Here is a 24,973-nt window from a genome sequence, read left to right on the forward strand (position 1 = left end):
TCCTGCTTGCTGTTTAATAAAGCAGAGTGCGTTAAGAGTATCCCATATGCGCAGCTCAAGGCCACTGACACTAGAAAACCGCGTCTACTTTGCTCTTTCCCTGCCTCGTATGCCACTTGTCCTTGCAGCTGTCACCTCGAGGCCTCAGCACTGATGGGAAATGAGAAGCCACTGCACAGAGTAGCACTCATAGAACTGTTACTCTCCAGCTGAAGCTTCTGGAAGCAGGGGGAGTCTCCATAAAGAACTCAAATGAAACCGGAACCTGAGAGTTTGTAGCAGTGTTTCCCACTTTGGCTGCATATCAGAGTCACCTGGGAAGCTTTTTTTTAAATTGCAATGCCAGGGACCCACCCCCAGAGATTCTCATGGGTCTGGCTTGAGATCTAGGCCCCAGGATTTTTTTTAATTCCGCCTGATGATTATACTGTTCAGCCAGTGTTCAGAGCCACCACGTTTATGGTCCTCTTGCTGGGATGGGTATCAAGGTGAATCAGGAAGTATTTCAGATGTCATTATCTCAATATCTCAGAAAACTGTTTTCCCTCTGCCACTGACCCATAAGCAAAAAAATCAATAGTCTCAATGTACAAGTACAAAGCACCTTAACTGGATTTTTTTTTTTTTACAAAAATATAAAATCCAATTCATTTGCTCTTAAAATTATTAACAAGGGGAAAAGAAGTAAACTAATGTTTAGCATGTGCCTTGATTTACCTTAGGTACTTTTGCAACTATTAACCCATTAATCTTCCAAGCAACCCAGAAAGGCAAGTATTATTATTCCCATTTTCACAGCTGAGGAAACTAAGACACAAAGATGTTAAACTGACTTGTCCAAAGTCACACAGTTGGTAGGTGGTGATGCCAGGAGGCAAACAAAGAGTCCCTGTCTGACTCTCCTGCTCATATTCTCATTAGATCATGCTGCCCTTTCTAAAGAAAACCTTACTGAGTGATAATTCAGCAAGCAACAGAAACTTTCTGTCCAAGTCAATAAAAGGGACAGAGGGAGCAGGACAATCAGGAGAAGGAAAGAGAGGAGGTGGGGAGTGGGAAGAAGGAACGGCATCCCGAACTAAGGAAAGGATCTGGAAGGAGAGGGCGGCTGCAGCCAGCAATAGTGAGCCACAACACAGGAGGCCGATGTCAGTACCCATGGTCTTGTTACCAAGCAAGGGCTCGCTGCCCAAAGCCCATAAAAGCCAATACAATGGCAGCAGCTTTTGAGAAAAGAAAGAGCTTCACTGTGAGGTTGACCAGCAAGAAGACAGGAAGCAAGGCTCTCAAATCTGTCTCCCAGATCCAGGGATCAAGGTGAAATTTAAAGGGTTAGAGGAATTTCAAACTTGGAAACTGACTGACGAGTCTCGAATCAGTCCATGTAAACTACTGGTGCTGCTGGAAGGCAGATTTTTCTTATTGAAGGACTTCTCGCTTCATAAAGGTCTCTGGTGGCAAATGTCTATTCTTTGAGTTCCACAGACTGAAGATTCTTGGTCCAGGGTCATCCTGGAGACATGAGTTCCTGTCTTGCACACGCAGTGCTGTCTCTGTAAAATAACTCCAGGTCTGATTAACCAACAACATGTTTTAGGGAAACAAAACCAGTTTAAGCTGGTCAATGTTTTATGTATGTACTGTTTCAGTCATGCTTTCCAATAATAGACACTTATATGGTCAAGGCAGGCAGCAAACACAACCAGTGTGTCACTGTGTATCCTGCATTGTGCTAAAAGATGCATAAGACACAGCCCTGCCCTGGAATGCATTGCTCTAACAGAGGTAAGTACCAAGAATTGGAAGCAGAGCTGAGGAAGCTGTTTGTGCGGGTCAGAAAAGACTTCACAGAAGAGATGACATCTGAGATGGCCTTGGAAACAGAGGTACGCACTCACCTGGCAGGAAAGGCAGGCAGAGAGAAAGTGTGAACTGAGTCAGGGAGGTAGAAGCCCAGCGAGGTGTGTGCCTGAGAAATGGAAAGGGGCCCTTTATAAACTCCTGAGGCAAAGAAATTGTTACATTCTCCCTGACTCCTGCTTTCACTCAAGGCCAAGATTATGTCTTCTAGGACATCTAGTTTTCAAACTATACTCATCTGCAATCATATAGTCATGGCTCAGCCAGGTTCACCCCAGTTCCTAGGTCATTTAATGATGGAATTAGGTCCAGGTCTCCTCCCCTTGCCCTCAGGCCTGTGCATCCACTAACACGGATCTCTTTTTCATGCTAAGATTCCAAATTACAAAATTTTATAAAGTGCTTTCTTTGTCTCTATATCACTTATCTAACCACAATTCAAATGAGATGCTCCTTGTCTTATAAAGTGAGCAGAGTTGAGGTGATTACTTGAGGAGCTCAGGAGGGCTGCATTTGAGCTGAGGGAACCACCAAACCAGCTCCCGTTAACATATTCTCAGTGTTTCTCTGAAGCCTGGAACTTTTTTCAACCTCTACAGAACCTTTATTGTGTTATCCTTAAAGCAGCTACTCCCTTAAATTTTAATTAACAACAAGCTTAGCAGGTTTTAAATAATGGTTTGTCTTTGTGAAAGAAAACTGGGGTGGAAAAACGCCAAATCCATTTCTTAGGATAAGCTGAGGAGTCATTAAATCCTTTCCAACAAATTTTAGACAGTTAATCAGAATAAGTATACCCTTCATATCTTCCTTTCTGTATCATCTTCAAACAACAGAGCAAGGGTGCAAAGCTGAAATAATGACACACAGTCTGAAGAGTATCCTAAGTATATTAAAATCACTGCAACCCCTTTCACTTTGAATGATTTCAAAGCATTTATAATATGGACTGTGTGTCTATTAAATTCTGGCTAATAACCAGGAACAGGATGGGAGCTCAGTAATTTATTGCTTTCCCTGAACTGAACGTGTGACACTTTTCTTTGTCTGCTCCAACCCAATCCTTGAGGAGTGATCAGAAGATGCCACCAGAGTCAATGTTGAAATAGCTTCCTGAAAGTTTAAGCCAATCCTCATTCTTATGAAGTAGTTCGTTCAGCTTACATTAAAATCATTCTTATTTCCTGAAAACTGACTAGTTTTAGTAACAAATTTAATTCCTATTCTATGTGTTTTAAAGATATTCAAAAGGAAACCTAAATAATTTTAAATATCCCACATCCAAGTCATTTAAAGAGCTAGCAGATTCAACTTCTAAATCTTTCTGAAAATGTCTAGGGCATCCATTCAGGTATATCTTTTCATTCTGGTCATCCATCCTGGGAGACCAAGGTGGAAATATGACTTCTTACATCTACACTCGTTGTCAAACCCCAGCCATCTCCCATGGTCTCTGTTCCTTCTATCTCTGATGCTGATCCAAGGGTTACAGAAGGAGATCTATTTCCAGAAAGTCAGTAGACAATGATTTAAAATACGCTTCCATTGATTTTTCAATTTACTGAGTCACAACATTTTGGAGCTGAGAGGGATTTCAGATGTTATCAATTTCAAACTTTCCATGTTACAGATTAAAAACAACTAAGTCCTAGAAAAGATAAGTGACTTTCTCAAGACCACACAGCTAGTTAGTTTAAAAAACAAAAAATGGGGCCAATAACCAATTACTGACTCTGAGTACATGCTCTGAACCTTAGCTGCTTAGTGTTTCCTGCAGACCAGCAACATCAGCATCACTGAGAGCTTGTTAGAAATAAAGAATCTTGGGTCCCCTTCCCGGACTCACTGAATCAGAATCTGCATGGTCACAACATCCCCAGGTAATTCATATGCACATTGAGAATCACTGGGCTAGACAGTAATGTGTCTTTCCCCAGAAAGCGTGAGTATTGGAGACAAGTAGACATGGGTCCACCTTTTCTAAATCTCCTAGAAGCATCACTTTTAATCTAAAAATAATAGCATAATCTACCTTGCAGGGTTTTCATGATATGAGCATAACATAGATATAGGCATATACATTTCATGATATATACATAGACAATATATGCAAACTGTCTGGCATGTAGTATCTAATACAGTATATAGTAGTTAATATTATTTCCAATCTCATGCTTACCATTAATACTGTGCTCAACCAAAAGGAAAGCCACGAGTGACTATGCATCCATGAAGGAATCACCTTTCTTTCTTCCTTTGTTCTATTTGTTAAATATCATTTTAACTTTTATATGTGATTAAGATTTCTATGATATTTCATATTTATAACTTCAAGATGACAGAACTAATCCCCAAGCCAAGTCAGGACCGAAAGAATACAACGGTCCTCTAGTATCTTGACTCTGGATCCTATAATCCTGGCCGTTAGGAGCCAGAGAATATCTGCTGCCTCTGCTGCCATGATTTTCTCCGAGACTCAACTGCCAAGAGATGAACCCACAGATTTAGCAACAGTTGAACACATTTAAAAGATGATCTCTCGTCAGTAAGATGTCACATCTGTCAGCATCAGGGAAAACAGTTTGAAGAGAAACAGAGAAATAGAAAAAAAATAGAACCAAACCTGAACAAAAATTTTGGAAAAATATAGAATAATAAACTGTACCAAATTATATTTTTGGAGGAGACATCTTAGAGGGAATATGGTAATAACATCAATTAGAAAACTGTGTTTCCCTAACGCAGTGGCTCTTAATCCTAGCAGTGCATTAGAAACAACTAGGAGGCTTTAAAAAAAATTGAATGCACATTTCTGAGGGAGGCACCCAGGCTTCAGTGCTTTTTAAAAGATTCCCAGTTGATTTTAATGTGCAGCCAGGGTTGAGAACAACTGCCCTACAGCAACAGAAACCTGGTCTTATTTAACATGGTCAATCCACTGAGAGTTACCGGTTGCTATTTGATACACAGTTCCCCAAACTTTAAGTACTGGATTTAACTTCAGTGTGTACCTCTTCTAGGTCTTTTCACCATTCTTCCAGGACTTCCACCATAAGGAAAGGAGCCCCTGGACCAACATCCTCTAAGATGTTTATATGGACCAGTGGCCGAACCTCTTCAACTTACAGACATGATGAGAAAAGGTAAATCACTGGGACTCTGGAGGCTTTTCAGAATCATTTAACCTGAATACCCAGAGAGTATGCCAAAGAGAAAGCGTTAGGCAACTGAGCTTTATATTTTGCAAGTGTTAATGTGGGATGGGCTCTACATTGAGGGAATGGGGTTTTAGACACTTTGGCCGTCCTCCTCCTTGCATTCTCCATGCTCACTCCTACCACGTAGCTTTACAAAGGCTGTTCCCTGTCAGAAATGCCCTTTACACATGCACATATACACACACTGGTCACTTAGCTAACTCTACCTCTGTCTTCAGATATCCATCCAATCAGAACCTCCCACTATCCTCTTGATCAGCACAGAATTTGTGTTTTACTGTCCCCTGAATTTTCACCTCCTACCACCATACCTGGCACATAGTAAGTGCTGAATAAATACTGAACTGAAATAATGAAAATTGCATTTCAAGGCAGTGGACATATGGCAGGGAAGGAAAGCAAAAACTAAGAGAGAATGAAAAAAGGATAGACAAGTCCATGGAGCTCTCAAACTCCTTGGAAGAATAGTCTGGGGTCGGGGAAGAATGGGGGAATAAGAAAAAAAATTAAAGGGCAAAAGCAGTGATAATGAAAGACAAAATGACAATTATACAGCTCAACCCAGCCCTCCAACTTGGGAGTAAATACATTCATAAAATTCTCTGGCCATTTTTAATATTTGGTTTCTCTTTCTTTTTTTCTTCTGCATCTCTCTCTTTCTTATTGACCTGGTACTATTATTTGGGTTTGATGAAGCTAAATTTTAAACACAACTGCCTATACCAACATATTGCAGCTTAGGCAAGGCTCACCTGCCTGCAGAATCTGACAGAAATCAGGATTGATAAATGCGGGCACAAGAAGAAGGACCTGAGGGAGGTTTACCTGAGTGTAAATTTTATAGCTGGTACTTCTATTTTTCCTTTTAAAAATCTGTATTTCCCTACAGATAAAATCCTTTAAAAATTCTGAAGGCAAAATTGTTCTTCACAATAATTTGGAAGCAACTTATTCACAATAGAAAATCTGTTAAATAAATCATGGAATGTAATGTACCACTTAGCAGTTAAAAATGTTTTGGCATAATATTAACAGACAAATCAAGTTGGAAAAGTGCATACATACTATAATTGCAGCCACAAAAATATACACATAGGAAAAGGCGTGAAAGGAAAAGTATGCTTCTTACTCCTCCATTTTCCAAATGCTTTGTAATATGTTATACTATCTTAACTATGGAAAAAATAGTGATATGATATTTAAGTAAAATAGGTTTTCACATGCTTTTTCTCAATGCTTAATCAAGTTATTTTTCATTTGCTTTCAAGCAACTAAGTTGAACCATCTTTCAGCAAGAGCTTTACTATAAGACTGAAATTTTGTGTCATTTTTAAATTCCATACTTTGTATGAAATTTCCTCATTTCTTTAAAAAAAAAAAAAGGTCACTACCATTGATGGTGCAGAAAGGCAGAGATTTTGTTGCCCTACAGGAAGAGTGTGACTATCAATGGCCAGTCCTCCTTAGATTTTGAAGGTTTCATCAGAGCAGGTGAAGCATGATGTATTTGTTTCAACTTCTATTTATTCTCAATGAGTAATTTAATTAAATACATTTTTCTATATATATAAATTTTTTTACAAACAAAAGGATTAACATTTAAGAAGCAATTACTCTGCACTGCATGTTTTCATAAACCGTTCTCTTCTAATTTGTAAGATAAGGATTATTATGCCCATTTTACAGTTGGGAAAGCTGAGGCTTAGAGAGTTTAAGTAACTTCCAAGCGTGCAACAACTAGCCAGTGATTGAATCAAGATTTAAACCCAAGGTTGTACTCTCTCCCCCGCACCCCATGGCTTACATAGGCTCTTGTCAAACATGAGATATTAGGAGCAGCAGTGAACAACCAAGCCCACAGGGGAAAACTATGATAAAACAGAGTTGAAAACTGTATATCACAGGAGATAATAAATATGTGAATACGATATATTGGCAATATTTGTGGCACTAAAAGGAGCAAATAATTAGCTTCATATCCTATACCAGTAAGATTCTATAAAACTCTTAATTACTACTTTCATGTTTTCAGTAACTATGATTTCAGTAACTGTGGGGTTTAAAATAATTAAAATATTGACTCTAAGTAAATCATTTTCAGCAAGTTTTATTTATGGGATGGGGATGCCAAGGCTTATGAAATCAATCTGCATGACTTTGGCCTACAAAGTCAAAGACAAATGGAAAAACAGGCAAAGAATACACCAATAGAATCTGACACTAAGCCAGTATCCTTAGTTTGATGTTGGTTCATTTGCCTGTACCTCTTTCTTAACCACACCTCTGTCTTCACTGCCTAATTCACAGACTCTTGTGGAACAAGACTCTGATTTTAAAACTGACTTTAAACAGCAGCTATTGCTCTGCTTAATACTCTTGGTGGCAATAATCATGGTGATAAGGAAAGTAATGACGGTTGATAATAAATCTAGATAATTAAGGTCCTCAAATTAATTATTTGCAAATAAATTAACTAGGTTGTCTGGAGGCACTGCCCAGAACTGCTGGTAACTGTTCCACCCTCAGTTTCTTATTCTGCAAACCTGGCCTCTGTGTGTTCAGCTTCTCCAACTGTGTTCCCCCGGCAATCCCAGAGGCCAGGCAGCCAAAAACCCTTGGCTCCACTCCACACTGCCTTATTCTGAGACCAGAGACAAACTTGTCAGGATATCGGCTTCCCTAGGATTCCTCAAGAGATGCAACATCAAGAAATAAGCTTACAGACAGGCAGAGCGACCAAGTGGAAGTAAAAGTCCACTGAAAATTCTGAAACCTAATTTTTATGGTTCGAGGGAAGTTGAAGTCAACTTTACATTTTTTTCATTATTTTAATTCAAAGCCAGTCCTTTTTCTGATCATCTGCTATATGCAAAACACTGGTTTCTATCCTTATCCTCCATTCCACATGCCCAGCAATGTGAAGGAATATTTTTTCTTCCCTGAACAAATTTCTTTGTTAGGTGAGCCGACGTTAATCTCTAAATCGCAGGAGGCAAAATAAAACAAGAGCAGCAATAACTAATTTAAAAATTAAAGAAGAGAGAGGTTATTAGCCAAGGACATTACCACTGAGTGTTTATCAAATATTCTTTGGATTGTTTATACTAAATATTGAATTGGTATAAAGGAACATTTATCACATGTTACCATACAGAGAATGATGATATAATAAACATCTGAGTACCCTTCATTAAGCTTAAAAACTAAAACAATCAGAATTTTTGAAGCCCTTGAGGGTGCTTCCCTAAGAGCATCCCCCTCCTTATCCCTGCCCCCACCCAAAGACACCACCCTCCTGTTTATCATTCCCTTGCTTTTCTTCATGAGTTTGTCACATCTGAATGCTTAAACAATACATTGTTTACTTCTAAATGTTTGGAGACTTTAAATAAATGGAATCATACCATATGAATTGTTCTGCAACTCGCTGTTTTCACCAAACATGGTCCCATGATTTATCAGTGCTGATGTGACTAGCTGTAGCTTATTTCGTCTGCTGTGTAGTATGCCATTATATGAATATACCACCATTTATTCATCCAGTCTACTTCTCATAGACATTGGCATTATTTCCAGTTCTTTTTGTACTGACAATGCTGCTATAAAACTTTTTGTTCATGTCTCCTGTATATATGTACAAACATTTCTTAGGTTTTACACCTAACTTGGGAATTGTCGATTCAAAAGTATGCACAGCTCCCACTTCACCAGGCAATGCCATTGCTTTCCAAAGCAGCTATAGATATGATTCCATTGCTCTAGAGTTTTAGGGGTTTTAATTTTCATCAATCCAGAGGGTATTGTGCTTTCAATTCCCATTTTTCAGATTAGTAATAAGATTGAGTCTACGTCCCTAGTCCTTTTCTGTAAAGTGCCTGTTCTAACATGTGGCCCATTTTTAATTGGATTTTTGTCTTTTTCTTATTGACTTGTAGGAATTCTTTATAAAAGTCTGTTTTCTTTCATTTAAAAAATTTAATAGAATATAGAAAGGTAACCATTGAGAATGGTTGAAAACAAAATGAGAGAACTGGAAGATAAAGTGAAAGAAATATCTCAAAATCCAGAGGAAAATTACAAAGAGATGGAAATCTTAAGAGGAAGGATCAGAAAGTTACATGTGAATGATAAGAGTTCCAGGAGCGGGGAAAGAGATGGAGGAGAGAAATAACAATGAGACTTCCTTTTCTGACAGTATAGTAGACCAAATACACCAACCCTCCTGCAGCAACAATTTAAAATGCTATATAAACTATTAAAAACTTTTATAAAAGTTTCTATTAACCCTTTGTCTATTGTGTGCAAACAGCTTCTCCCAGTTTACTTGTATTTTCACTTTCTTTATGATGTCTTTTCATAAACATGGTCTTAATTTTAATGTGTTCTCAGCAATTTTTCAACATTTTGAAATCCTTTCCTATCCCAAGTTCAAAAGGGTATGCTCTGATACAGTTAATATTTTGTAGGTTTGCCTTTCACAATTAAGTCCTTAATCACCTGAAGTTTACTTTTGTGTGTGGTGTGAACTAGGCATCTATTTTTTTCTGTACAGATAACCAATTGTCCAGCACCTTTCGTTGGATAGTTTGTCCTTTCCTCAATGATCTAAAAGTACACATGTATCATATATTAGGTTTCCACATATGCATGGATATGTTTCTGGATCTCTACTTTGTCCCACTGGTGGATTTTGTCTACCTCAGACAAACACCACCCCTGAGCTTACAAACATTAGCATTATAATGCATCGTGATATCTGGTATAAAAGTTGCCCACCTTGTTCTTTTGTAATCAGGATTGTATTTGCTATCCTTAGATGTTTGCACTCCCATACCTATTTTAGAATCAGCTTGTCCAGTCATGCCTACCCCACTTCCCAAAAAAGCTCTTGTGATTTTTATTGGAATTTTATGAAAGCTATTAATTAATTTGTGGTAAATTTGCATCTTTATGTCACCAAGTCTTTTTCTGAATATGATCCTCTGAATGATTTGTATAATCTAGGTAGAACTTACCTATAAATAATCAGAGCCTGGTATTTCCATTATGAGGATATTTTAAATTGATGATTCAATTTTTAATGATTTAGAACTATTTAGATTTTCTAGCTATTTCAAAGCAGTTTCAATAAGCCATACATTTGTAAGAATTTGCTATATATTTAAGTAAATCATATATCAAAGTTTTTAAATGTCTTGCTATAAAGTTGTTTCTAATATCCTCTATTATCTTTCTAATCTAACTGTATCTGTACTTACAGTTTTTAAATTCCTGATATTTATTTGAGTCTTCTCTAGTTTTTCTTATCAGTCTCATCAGAGGTTTGTCTATTTCATTAGTCTTTTCAAAAAACTAATCTTTGATTTCATTGATTCTTTAATACAGTGCATCTTTTATTCCATTTATTTCTACTCATGGATATTATTTCTTTCCTTACACTCTCTTTTAATATATTCTATTAATCTTTTCATAACTCCTTATGTTGGATGCCTAGCACATTAATTTTCAGGCTTTCTTCTTAACTAATATAAACATTTAAGATTATTTAGTTCTATCTAATAGAACTAATAGAAGGTGAGGATGTACATACATCTCAAAAACATAGAAGACTTTGGTGGGTGGAAGGCAGAACAGTGGCTGTTTTAATCCATGCCACTCTCAGCTCTGCCATATGAGATAATGAGTTGAGTGCTCCTGGGGCAAAGATACATAGCAACTCTGCCTGTTTCAACTCAGCTGGCATTCAGCAATCTATTGCCCCACAGATTCACTTTGTAGGATCTAAGAGAAGGCACTTTTCCTTGAAGTCTGGAAACTAGAGCTCTCAGTGCCAGAAAAGCTTGAAATTTTCCTAGAAGGAATACTAAATGTATTAGTGGTACAGTACAATGGGCGCTGATAGGAAGAGAGAAGCCAGGAGTCTGTTCTAGCCATGGTTCTCTGGTCTACTTGGTTTCACTTGGCCATTAAGCCCCCCTACACTGGCTGCCTCAGTGTAGGGAGGCTCAATATTGAAGCTTTTTCTAGCCCACATAAAGGAACATACTTTGTGAGCCTAATAAATGCAAGAGACTGAACATACAAAGGTGAATGCGGTCTGGCTCTAACTTGAACCACTCAATATTCACTGGGCCAGAAAGGCATAAATATAAATATTTAGTATGTTAAGTATTATGGTTACTATGGTTAGGTTTCTGAAGGGCCTCCCCAAGTTATGACAGATATACATAATTCTTTATTCACACCTTCCCTCCTCTTTCCTGCACCTGCCAGTGCCCCTCACCTCTCTGACTGCTTTGGGACCCTTTGTAGATCTGTCTTCTTGCCCTTTCCAAGTTCTAGTACTCAGCGAGCTGAGTTTTGTTTCTCTGACTACCTAGGGAGTCTCATTAAAACCCACAGTGTTCATAGTTACTTCTGGACACAAATGATGCCCATATCTAAATTTTCATCTCCTCTACCACTGCTTTTTTTTCAACCCCTATTTAACACCTGAAATGCTGACAGAGTTTCAGAATCAGTCTCTTAGCCTCCAGGAATAAACCATTCCAAACAGCCACACACTAACGTGAGTGATCTTTCTAAAGTACAAAGTAATTATATCACTTTCTTGCTTAAATTCTTCTAGTGGCTCCTCTAACTTCAGAAGACATACAACACCCTTTATCTCTGACCCCTGGCTATCTAACCAGCTCATTACCTGCCACCCCCACTCACTGCATCCTGGAATCCAACCACTCTCAGCTACCCTATTCCCCTTATCAACTGTTTGCTCATTGGAGATTTAATTCAGTCTATTACTGAATCCTTTAACCATCACCACTTAAACTGTTATGGCCACCTTGGTTTAATTAAACATGAATTAAAACATTCATGTTCATAAATCAAGTCCTGAGCCAAGTTATCCATCACCAATCTACTGAATGCCCAGTTCAAGGAATGTCCAATACAGTGATAGCCAATTTGCCTGAAGCCAAATTGCCAAATACTAATGCATTTGCCAGTTGATCTTTTTGGTGAATTTATCAAATTTAGTTACTTACCAAAAACTTTGTATAATCATTGTAACCCTCATAGTTCTATGGGTTAGTAGGAACCAAAAAGACTGCAGGGGACCCAGATTTGGGGCTTTGAGACTCTCCTCCTCTGTCTCTCAGTCTCTGCAGCCATTGTCCCTCTATCTCTCTGCCCCTCTGTCTTTTCCTCCCTGTGCTCCAGACACCCTCTGTCTTCAGGGTCCCCTGTTCTCAGGTCTTCCTCCCCTCCCCCCGACCCAGCCATGCCCTACTGCTCTCTCTATTCTTTGTTTCCTCTCCTCTCTGCCCCTGGGTTTCCCCCTCTCTAGGATCAGCAGGCCAGGCTACATTATGCTGATTCTGCTCTTCAACTTTCCCCCAGCAGAGGGTCCCACCAATCTTGTCCAGATCCCTCCTGTTCCAATAACAGGACAAGAGCAAAGACAAATTAAACATTTTGTTATAAGGACAAAATAAAACTGTTCAAATAAAACTTAGCAGAAACTTCAAAAAGCTGTTAAAAATTCCCACCCAAAATCAATTACCGTAATCTTATGAATAGTTAAAAGAAACAAATTTTGGTTAATTGATAAAGTTGCCAAATCTATCAAAGTCATGAAATTTGCACAAGAATCTCAGTGATGCTAAAATGTTAGCAAAACAGCAAATAACTCTAAAAAGGACTTGAGTAAAATCATTATAAACAGAAAGGCTCCCATACGAAATGCTAAATTTTTGCTATATCTATTAGAAGAATATATTCATACACATATTCAAAACATATATATCTATGAATATAAGAATTATTTATAGAGAGACTAAACCTCCCTCAGAAACTTACTTAGCTTTAAAAAAAAACCAACAGACCTTAAAATACTGCTAAAAAGAACATATTCATAAGAATATAATTCAATGTATTTTTAAAATATCATCTTAAAATATTCTTAAGAAAATACATTCATATTAATTTACTATACTTAAAACAATGCTCCTTAAAATAAGTTTTTGTTAAATCTGTGATTAAGTGGGCAAATTATTCATTTGGCAAAGTGATCCTTCAATAAATTGGCAAATTGGCTAATCATGGTGCATTAGCCATTCACTAACTGAACCTTTGGCAAATCAGCGCCCAGCATATTGACTTGCTTCCTTTCTGTACTCATTACAGTAAGTCTCCTTAAGATGCATTGTAATGATTGGTATCTCACCCAGCTCCCTCAGGACATGTCTTATTCACTTTGTATTCCCCAGAACTTGGCACAGTACGTTTCATCTTATGAAGACTTTAAAATGTTGACAAATGAATAAACAAATGAATTAATAAATGACATTTACCCTGCCTTAACATGAATAGTTTTCTTCCTGCAGGCTAAATACCAAGGGAATCTGAATTTAAATGAGTGAAGCCCAAGGAAAACTTTTTTTCTTGCACATTTTACTCTTTATATCCATGTTTGTATACGTACAGCCTCATAAATACTTTGCTTATGAACCATAGGACTACTATCAAACTTTAAGACACTATCCAAATATGGAGTTTGAAATAAAATTGTACTGTGTTGACTATGGCTTGAGGTAAATATAAAGCTTTATTGGACAATTAAAATTTTTTATACAAAATATTTTGTTATACTTGAATTTGCCTTGTAGTTTTATTAATAACTCACATTCTCCAAAAGGATTTGGGCAGAATGCTCCCTGTATATGTAGAAAAGACTGCACATATGTACTACTTGTTATTGCCAACATGTATAAATGCTGATTTGTAACCACCATACTGATTCACGGTTCACCATGAACCATGAAGCCACAGCTGCTCCAACAGAGCTTAAACATACTGCTTCGCCAGTATACACCAAGGCTAGATCTGCTTCAGACTTAGAAATCCACATTCCTGCTCTATACCTATGGCTGAATATCCCCCATATTCGAAACTTATTTTGTAGTCATGCCTGAGTCATTATTCCTCCTGAGAGCTCTACTTCAATGAACTATTCTAGCCTTCATTCCCTTATTTCTCCCTCTACCCCTTTTAAGAAGAGTCCACAGAGAATAGACACAAAGAGCCAAAGAGAGATGAACTGTCCACTCTGTTAGTAGTGGCAGAGTAACCCCCAAAGTACAAGGCTTCCTAGTATGAAGGATGATGTTTAGGCCTGAGGCCCAAAATATAGCATCATGCTCATTCCCCACCCCCCACCCCCAGTTTTGAAGACAACTTGGCATAGGAGGGGCACCTCACTAATCCACTTAGTCTCAGGCTATGGACACTCCCTTCCCCACCTGGGGCTTACTACCTAGAGATAGCGAGGCCAAGGCACACCAGGCCTGAACAAAGGCAAGTCCAAAAGGATGAGAAAAAAATTGTGCCACTCATAAACAGTGATCTTCAGTCTCACCCAAAATGTAGACAGGGTCTCTGACTGTCAGGCTCTGGCCTATCTCACCAATCAGATTAGTCAATCCTCACCTGAGCTCATGACACTATGTTTGTGGGGGAGAGAATCTATAAATGAACAATCAGCCTCTCCCTTCTTAGCCAGGGCAGCAAAAACACCCCCTTTGGAACCAGGAAGAATAGCAAAATAAGGACCCCTGCTTTAACACCCTCTACTATTCCCCCAGTCGTCCAAGTTAAGTTTCTGGGCATAAATCTAAACTATATCCTTTTTCTCACTTCCTCATCATCCCCTATATTCTATGAGTCACCAAATCCTGAAGTTTTATCTCCTAGATATTTCTCCATACATCCTTTTCTCTCCATCTATCCTACCTCGATCCTAGATCCAGCCCTGATCATCCTTTGCCAACACTATAGTAGCTATCCCCTAATTCTTCTTTCCGATTTAAGTCTGCCTCCATCGTTAATCTAATCTCCACCCTGAAGCCAGAGTGATCATTCTGAAACTCAGTTCTGATCATGTCACCCTCTGCCATCTTCCCATTAACTACAGGATAAAGGTCAAGTTCCTTAAATGACTTACAAAAACTCTTCATAACCTACTACCTCTCCAAACTCATCTGCCCCATTTCCCCTGTCCCACACTCATCCGAGTAATAATAAAATTTGTGTAGTTTCTGACAGTCAGCATGTAGTTGCAAATCTCCATCCTTTGTTCATGTGATTCCTTCTGTCTGAAATGCCCTTGATTCCCTGTGTCATGTGGTTAACTTGGATTCAATCTTGAAGATTCTGTTTAAGGCATTTCTCCTCCAGGATGCCTTCCCTAACCTTAATCCTTGCTCCCTGCCCTGCTCCCTCAGGCTGGGAAAATTACTCCTCTTCTATACTCATGCTGTGAATGGCTCCATCATTGAATTTACTACCCTACATTGATATTTTTTTTTCATGTTGGTCTTCCTGTTGGGTAGGGGCCACATACAATAACTAGAGGTTACCAGCATTCAAAATAGGTTCGTAGACTTTAACTGAATCTTTAGTCCTCCAAATTATTCATTCATTCCTTAACTTATCCATTAATTCAATTAGCAATAAATTCATTATTGATGAATTTCATGAGTATGTCCCACCTCACTCATCCACTTTCATTTTGCTGAGTAATATCCTGATTTCCCAGATGTGTTTAGCCTGCGTGGAAACCAATCATTTTCCCTCTTCTCTACACATCCCAGAGCACGTGAAGAACATTTGTTAACCATTTCCAAATTGTGATTTGTTTCTAAATTACCCATTTGAATCATTTTTGTATTCTTCTTGTTCTAGTAACATAACTGACTGATTACACTGCATCTCTTTTATGGGTATAGACTGATGTAAGTGATGCAGTGTGACAGCCTACTACTCTGGAGCTGAGACTATTGCTCCCTCCTTGCTGGCCTCCACCTGCAGGAAATCCAAATCTCAAATGCAGCCATTAGAATTAAATACATTTTGATAAATAACAACAGGAAAGTAACAGAAGATTATTATTTTACAGCAGGCCTTTGAAGCCACTCAGACTCAGCCTGTCTCTTCTTGCTTCCGAAGTCTGGCTTTAACTGAATGGGCATTGATTTTTTTTTTTTTTCATTCAGGTTCATAGAGAATCAAGTTTAAGAGCTTTGATATAAATCCTACATTTTCCAAAGAAAACCTCACGAAAGCATGGGGAAACTTAGAGGATGGGTGGTGGCTAGCCTGAGGAAGCCAAAAGCCTGCAAGCTGGCCAGCCAGCTAGCTAGTCCAGAGGCACTGGGCTTGGGAGCTGGAGAGTAATAAAAAAGATGGGCTCTCAGAGCTTCTGGCCATGAGGAGAATGAGTGGCCATGAGTGAGTGCTGGTGGGAAAGAGGCAGGAAGGACACGGTCATGAAAAGATGAGGAACAAAGTCCTCTATTTAGCTATGATTCTCCTACTATAAAGGGCCCACTCCTCAAGGAAAGAGTAAGATTTATATAAACTACCTCATGAAGAGAACTTTTAAATAATAGTAATAATGATAATAAACTAATCCATTAATTTTATACTCTAATAACCAGATTAACATATAGTCTTCCTTAAAACCTTTTGGAAATATACTAAGTACATACATGTTCTCACACTTCTATAGGGAATCAAAATAACTAACAACCAGTCCAGAATGAACCAGCGCCCCAGAATGTATGCCAGCCATAAACACCAGTAAGGCCATCCTGGAGCATGAAGCTGAATAGAATCCCTGAATATACACACAATTATACAAATAACAGGCATCTCTTTCCTCCTCTGCAAAGTTCCACACTGGATTCTAGTACTTTTTCAAGCAACGAGAGTGGCTAGTGATGAAAATTTAAAAGGAAAATCTGAAGTCTGTCTCATGTATGTTGGCTTTTTGTCTGAAGCTTAAAATAAAAATGGCATAAGAGCTTCTTTCTCCATTTTCAGCACTCTATGTGTCCTCCTCTCTGTCCCCAAGCCCTAAAAGCCAGCAACTCCCCCACTCCCACACCCGCGCAATCCAAAGCTCCCTTCTCCGTGGCTACTTGGTTGCCTGTGTTTCCAGAATCCTTGAGCATTGCCTCCTTCCCATATTTCTCACATATCTCTCCAACCAGCCAGCACCCCCAGCAATTTCTCACTTCTTTTCTGCCTTCTCTGCCAGACATTATTTCAAATCCAACCCTCCACTCATAAGCTGTCTACACTATTCACTGCCTTGACATTCTGTCCTTTAGAAATTCTTTGGAGAAGCACAGCCATTTTGGGATGTTCTGATGTCCATGTCATAAAGGTGTAGCTCCCCACACCATTTCTTTTTTTATTTTTTTGAATTTTATTTATTTTTTTATATAACAGGTTCTTATTAGTCATCAGTTTTATACACATCATTGTGTACATGTCAATCCCAATCGCCCAATTCATCCCACCCCCACCCCCACCCTGCCGCTTTCCCCACTTGGTGTCCATACGTTTGTTCTCTACAGCTGTGTCTCTATTTCTGTCCTGCAAACCAGTTCATCTGTACCATTTTTCAAGGTTCCACATATATGCGTTAATATACGATATTTGTTTTTCTCTTTCTGACTTACTTCACTCTGTATGACAGACTCTAGATCCATCCACATCTCAACAAATGACCCAATTTTGTTCCTTTTTACGACTCAGTAGTATTCCATTGTATACATGCACCACATCTTCTTTATCCATTCGTCTGTCGATGGGCATTTAGGTTGCTTCCATGACCTGGCTATTGTAAGCAGCGCTGCAATGAACATTGAGGTGCATGTGTCTTTTTGAATTATGGTTTTCTCTGGGTATATACCCAGTAGTGGGATTGCTGGATCATATGGTAATTCTATTTTTAGTTTTTTAAGGAACCTCCATACTGTTCTCCATAGTGGCTGTATCAATTTACATTCCCACCAACAGTGCAAGAGGGTTCCCTTTTCTCCACACCCTCAGCATTTGTTGTTTGTAGATTTTCTGATGATGCCCATTCTAACTGGTGTGAGGTGATACCTCATTGTAGTTTTGTGGGATTTTTTGCGGTACGCGGGCCTCTCACTGTTGTGGCCTCTCCCGTTGCGGAGCACAGTCTCCGGACGCGCAGGCTCAGCGGCCATGGCTCACAGGCCCAGCCGCTCCGCGGCATCTGGGATCCTCCCGGACCGGGGCACGAACCCGTGTCCCCTGCATCGGCAGGCGGACTCTCAACCACTGCGCCACCAGGGAAGCCCCTCATTGTAGTTTTGATTTGCATTTCTCTAATAATTAGTGATGATGAGCAGCTTTTCATGTGCTTCTCAGCCATCTGTATGTCTTCTTTGGAGAAATGTCTGTTTAGGTCTTCTGCCCATTTTTGGATTGGGTTTTTTTTTTTTTTTTAATATTGAGCTGCATGAGCTGTTTATATATTTTGGAGATTAATCCTTTGTCCATTGATTCATTTGCAAATATTTTCTCCCATTCTGAGGGTTGTCTTTTCGTCTTGTTTATGGTTTCCTTTGCTGTGCCAAAGCTTTGAAGTTTCACTAGGTCCCATTTGTTTATTTTTGTTTTTATTTCCATTACTCTAGGAGATGGATCAAAAAATATCTTGCTGTGATTTATGTCAAAGAGTATTCTTCCTATGTTTTCCTCTAAGAGCTTTATAGTGTCCGGTCTTACATTTAGGTCTCTAATCCATTTTGAGTTTATTTTTGTGTATGGTGTTAGGGAGTGATCTAATTTCACTCTTTTACATGTAGCTGTCCAGTTTTCCCAGCACCACTTATTGAAGAGACTGTCTTTTCTCCATTGTATATCATTGCTTCCTTTGTCATAGATTAGCTGACCATAGGTGCGTTCCCCACACCATTTTTAAATGGGAACATTTATTAAATACTTCATGTCAGTCATTCTCCTGGATAATCTACTTATGTCATCTCATTTAACCGTAACAATGTAGTTACACATTATTTCCACTTTGCAAGGAACTGAGAATTAGAAAGGCTGAGGAAGTTGTAGAGATCACACAGCTAGTAAGCCATGAAATCAGGTTTTGAACTAGGAGACAGTTTGACTCCAATCTGTTTTTTTCTTTCCGTAGGTTACTGCTCGAAAATTTTAAAAAATACTAATAAAACTATCCAAACTTATGGAGTCTGGCCTTGATTTGACTGACATTTTTGTAAACTCACTCGAATGTTTACAGTACAGGAAAAGAAGTCTGGGTCACCACTGGACATCTCCACATTTCTTATAAATCTCAAGTCAACAGAGCCCTAAGCAACCCTAAGCCTGAGAAAAATGTTAACCAGGATAAACTCTGTCTATTATTACCGAAGGGAAATAAGATATTAAGTTGATAGATTCCTCATATATGTTGCCATTTATTTGAATTAATGCTCCATTAGGTATTCAGAGAGTACAGAAAGATCAATGATGATCAGCTGGGGGTTGGCAAAGGAAACAAACCCAAAGCATTATTTTAAGGGCTGAAGGGATTGCTTTCTTTCTTCAGACTTAAAGAAAAAGCAAAAGTATTGACAGCTAGATATGGGTCCCAAAGAAAGAAGGGAGACTCATTTCTGCTCAGGATTGGGGTGTGTGTGTGTATGTGTGTGTGTGTGTGTGTGTGTGTGTGTGCACGTGTGTGTTGGAAGGCAATAGTCACATGCTGGGATCCAATTGCACTCAGGCAGGTTTGGAGGACCCCTCTCGGCCTCTCTGCCTTAGGAAGGCCTGAGCAGCGACTTACTCTTTAGGGGTGTGTTGATTAACTGTGGACTTCAAGTAAAACTGTATTATGTTCAACCTCAGAAACATTTACCAAAAAATCAGGGACCATGACCTCCTGGACAAAAGGAAAACTGTCACAGCACTGAAAGCAGGAGAGGACCGGGCCATTCTCCTGGGACTGGCCATGATGGTGTGCTCCATCATGATGTACTTTCTGCTGGGAATCACACTCCTGCGCTCATACATGCAGAGGTAAAGCCATTGGGTGCTTGGGACTGTCTTTTGTCTCCCTTCTCCCTCCTCCCACACAGCTTATCAATCTTGAGGTCCTCTTCCTCACCTGCTTTCCTAAAAAGAACTTTGAGCAGCGCCTGGCACATACTATTTGTCAATAATGTTATCTAACAATAATGATAAAAATAGTTATATGTATAAACTGCTTACTATGTGCCAGGGACTTGCCATACATTACTTTTTTAATTCCCATAACTATTCTACAAGTATGAATATACTCATAAAAATGGCAAAACTGAGGCTCAAGATAGATACAATTTGCCCAGTGTCATATAGCTTTAGTGTTCGGCAGAGCCAAGATTCAAAACCACATCCTGTTAATTCCAGAATCCCTATTCTTGCCTCTTCACACCTCTGTCCATTCTCCACCTGCATTCCTTTCCACCACACCCCACTCTTCCATCACCCCAAATATTAGTGGTTCTCAACTGCACATTTCAACTTCCTAAGAAACTTTTAAGAATACTGACATCCAGGCCCCACCACAATCATTCCACAGGGTCAGATTTAGTAGGTCTGGAGTGGGACCCATTCACCAGTATCTTTTAAATTTCCCCAGGTGATTCTAATAGGTTGAAAAACACTACTATGCACTAACTTTTTAAATTAAAGATTTTGAACCCTTCTTATGTAAATACTTGCCCTAGGTTTACTGAATAGAGAGGCAATTGAATACTGAGTTGTCAAGTGTTCCTCCTGAGTAAGCCACATGATAAACCTCCACAGCATCTCTAGCTAACTGTTGTCCATAAATTGGACACTTTGAGCACAGGGAAGCCCAGCATTGCTATAACTAATGGGGAAGGTCTCAGAGTGCTTCAGCTTAAAGAAACGAGGCCCTTTCAAATGAAAACTTGAGGTTTCAATCCAAAAGAGAATCAAACCATTTTGTGGCATTCATTTCCCCACCTAAATTAATACTTTCATTTTAGAAGGAAACTCTAGTTGAAACACAGTAATCTGCTAAAATTAAGGCATCATCTTTCCCATTTGTGGCTGCTCTGCTCTGTTTCTCTGATGCCTTCAGCTGTGCTGCTTCTCAGTGAAAGCTCTGATGCCTCAGGCCCCAAGAGTTCACTGACTCCAAAACCGCTTTCAGATCCTCACATCTGCTTAGAACCATCTAAGACTTTTTTCGTCCTTGTATAAGCAAAATCTGACCACTCATGTCCCAGGAAAATACAAATTGCCACACCAGAGGGGGTCAGTGCTAGTATCCTGGCTCTGGTATGAAACTGGACATGGAAAGGGTGCCCTGTCAACACATGTCCAGCAAAAAGAAGGGCTGTTAATCTGCAAAGAATGTTTTCTGATCACTCTGGTAATCAGCTTATATCCAGAAGCAAAACATTGATTCTGGGTGTGTTACTTCCTAATCACAAATATTACCCTTGATCATAAAATTATAAATGTTTTAGAATGAAAAGCTGACCAATGGGCAGCTGGAGGGTTGGTTTGTTTGTTTAATCTTTCTAATTGAGAGGTCCCAGGGCACTGATAAGAACCCATTAATCTGCATATAACAAGAGTCTCTTTTCCACTGTTTGTGGGAAGGAAGGGCAGCACCATGGAATGAGCCCGGGCAGTAGAGAAATAGAGGATTGGATGGAATCACAATTTCCATCACTTATTAGCTGTGTGTCCTTGCATGTATTTGATTTCTCTGACTGTCAATTCACTCAGCTTTAAAAGGAATTAATACCTAACCTATAGGGTTATTGGGAGAACAAAGAAGACAATGTATGTAAAGCACCAGTTAGGGTGAAGGGGGATGCAATAAGTGATTGCTCTTGGTATAATCAAAAGGTGGAGTTATCTTTTCTCCCTTATTAGAAAGACCTTAAAGAAATATATCACTGTCCTTTCATCTGTCACATTGGACCTCAAGCCCCTCCACCCTTTCACCATCTCTCCTCCCCTTCTCCCTTACCCCTTCGCTGCCTACAAACTGGGCAGACATTGCGAGGTGAGGACCAAGGCATGGCAGGAAGCAGCTTAAAATGCAGAAACGCAGGGTGAGTACAGGTTGTGATGTAAAAAGATGCTGCCTTATGCTTACCAATGAATTTGATAAGGAAAAATATCTAACTTAAATCAAGCACTGGAAAAGATGATACTATATCTGATGGAAATCATTGGCAAAGTTCTCAGATGCCAGGCAAAGTTTGTCTGTGTTTATATTATAGTTAGCCTAAAGCTGCTCTATTTAAAAACATACACATTAACAAATAGGTTGTATTATAGATCTTGAAGATTTTTCAGGTCAAGGAGCTGACAAATGTTCCCCTCTGATTACACCTTCTTTGCCCTTGGCATTTGGGCCTGTGCTTATTCTCCTCCTCTCTGTGTAGTGTGTGGACCGAGGAGGCTCAGTGCACCTTGCTGAATGCATCCATCACGGAAACATTTAACTGCTCCTTCAGCTGTGGTCCGGACTGCTGGAAACTCTCTCAGTACCCCTGTCTCCAGGTGTACGTTAACCTGACTTCTTCTGGAGAGAAGCTCCTTCTCTACCACACGGAAGAGACAATGAAAATCAATCATGAGGTAGGAGCTGGGCGCACACTGCATCTCGTTCACCCCCACACAGCTCCGCACCGTTCCATCTCTCTATCAAGTTCCCCTGTGCCAGCACTTCAAAGGAAAATGCCACTAGGAAGCAGGCCCTTCCTCATCCAGTCACAGAACTCACTACACTACTTGACTCTCTTACTTGGGAAACATTTATTTTCTGTGCAAGTGGTGGTCAAATCACTCCCCATTTTGGAACAGTGAAGATTTAGCCTTTACTTTCATTTAGAAGGGTAAACATTATGTCCTTATTGATACACAAATAGACTTAGTCTTTCAAAGCAAATGTGCAGTTTAGTCACAGCTGTACAAGCCAAAAAGCAAGATATTTGTCATATACCTGGGAACCACGGGGTAAAACTATATTTTGCTTTTCCACGGTCATTGTCACTTCATTCTGTGGTCTTGGAGATGTAACTTAAGCTCTCTGAGCCTCAGTATCCTTTTCTCTAAAAATGTAATAACAATGACCATCTTGCAAGGTCATTCACTGTGAGGATTAGAACAGAGTATGGAGAGTGCTGAGCAGAGCACAGGTGAGACCTTCAACCCATGGTCACACTATGTGGGCCTGTGCGTATTTCTTCACATGTGTTATGTTCATAGAGGCTGAATTTTGCAGCACTAGCACATTCAAGTCCACGTGCTGGATGCTCAATATGTATTGTATTAAAGCTGCACATAAAATATGCATTTAAAAGGTCTGCGATGACGAGTAACGTGTCAGCAGAACCAACCTGCCATTATCAATTTTAAGTTAAATACATTGTGTTTTGGATTTATGGTAGCAATTTAGATGGCCAGAGTACTTTCATATGCCAAGACAACCTGATACCATTCTCCAACAGGACAATTGGCTCTCGTCACCAGGATACAATTCTCACAACTCTAGCCTTTCTTGTAAAAACTTTTCATTACAATTATCAGCACTTAAATGATACAGATTATATGTATTGAAAAAAATTCAGTAGCTGCAAAGCTTGATACTAGAACATAGGATTTGTTTTGTGATATATTAACAAAAAGTAAGTAAACCCACCTTGCATTTTGGTTACAGTAACTTAAAAGAATTCTTGCAAATATCTCTGAGGACACAATGTCTGCTCTGATTTCCTTTTGTTTGTGGTACCCACAAACAATACCAGTCCTAATCCTATTCTACAAATATACATAGCTTAGTTCTCCCACAAAGTATACGTTTTTCAAGATCCCTCAAGCCAAGTTTTTAAATCAAAACTGACCTGTAATGATGAATGTCTGTAAAACTCTCAAATCTCCAAGGAATTGGAAATTGGCCAAAATTGAATAGGCATCAAAAAGTGGGACATATTTCCATTTTCTCGTTTTGACACTTTATCACTACAGTATGAATGCAGTATGAATGAATGCAGTATGTAAGCTATAAACCCTATGAAGGCAGTATGTAAGCTATAAATCGGGAGTGAACCTACCATGGAAAATCTCAGTTAAAATTTTAGGACCAGTATTCTGTCTGCTGTCTGCTGTCTGCTGTCTGCTGTCTGCTGATACTAGGTCATTGTTTGGTTTATTTACCTTGTTTTTAACTGTAAAACATGCAAGAAATGAAAAAGTACAGCTCAAGCACTTGTTATAGAGATTCCCCCACATAACCACCATGAAAGCAAAGAAATAAAACATATCCTGCACTTGCAGGAAATCAGAATCTTGCAGTTCTGGTGACTAATGTTATTAAGTACATTTTCATTTATTTATTGGCATTTTGAATATCCTTTTTTTTAATAATGTCTGTTCAAGTCCCTTGTTTTCTCTTGAATTGATTCTATTAGATGGTTTCTTCTTAGTATTCATTGTAGGAATTCTTTAAATCTAGATATGAACCTTCCTGGATTGTTGCGTTGCAAATACCTTCTCCTGAAATGAAAGGTGGCCTTTTCACTCTCTTAATGATGTATTTGAATGAAAGAAGTCTCTAATTCCAGTGCAACCAAACCTTGTCAATATTTTTCTCTTTTCTCTTTTTTCTTTTTCCTTTCTTCCTCTTCTTCTTCCTTTCTTTCGTTTTCTTTTCTTTCTTTTTTTCAAACGTTTGGTTGTCCTGCTGTCTGTTTAAAAAGTCTTCACCTACCCTGAGATCATGAAGTCATTCTCCCAAACTATCTTCTAGAAATGTTATTGTTTCTCCTTTCACATTTAGAGTACAATCTGCCTGGAATTGATTTTTATGCAAGAGTCAAGTTTCTGGGTTTCTTTTTTATTCATATGGACAATCATTTGTCCAAGTCCATTTATGAAAAGAGCACCCTTTCTTCACTGGATTATTTTTATGATCCCATTTTCCCCTCTATTTTCTTGGAAGTTATGTGTTCTCTCACTATTCTTTTAGTGTTTAACTA

The 24,973-nt window shown here is 39.0% G+C and overlaps 1 protein-coding gene across 1 annotated transcript in view; it reads left to right on the top strand.

Moving 5' to 3' along the window:
* Nucleotides 1-4,947: 4,947 nt before the first annotated feature.
* KCNMB2 (potassium calcium-activated channel subfamily M regulatory beta subunit 2) overlaps nt 4,948-24,973 on the top strand; it is a gene marked incomplete at both ends in the record, with an annotated part of 29,790 nt that continues 9,764 nt past the window's right edge. Inside the window, 3 exons of the mRNA XM_082655543.1 lie at nt 4,948-5,003; nt 19,815-19,985; nt 22,379-22,574. Coding sequence (XP_082511669.1) covers nt 4,948-5,003; nt 19,815-19,985; nt 22,379-22,574 — 423 coding nt within the window. The remainder of the gene's footprint in view (nt 5,004-19,814; nt 19,986-22,378; nt 22,575-24,973) is intronic.

The sequence above is a fragment of the Grampus griseus genome, assembly GCF_964374135.1.
Source record: "Grampus griseus genome assembly, chromosome: 5".
Lineage (NCBI taxonomy): Eukaryota > Metazoa > Chordata > Mammalia > Artiodactyla > Delphinidae > Grampus > Grampus griseus.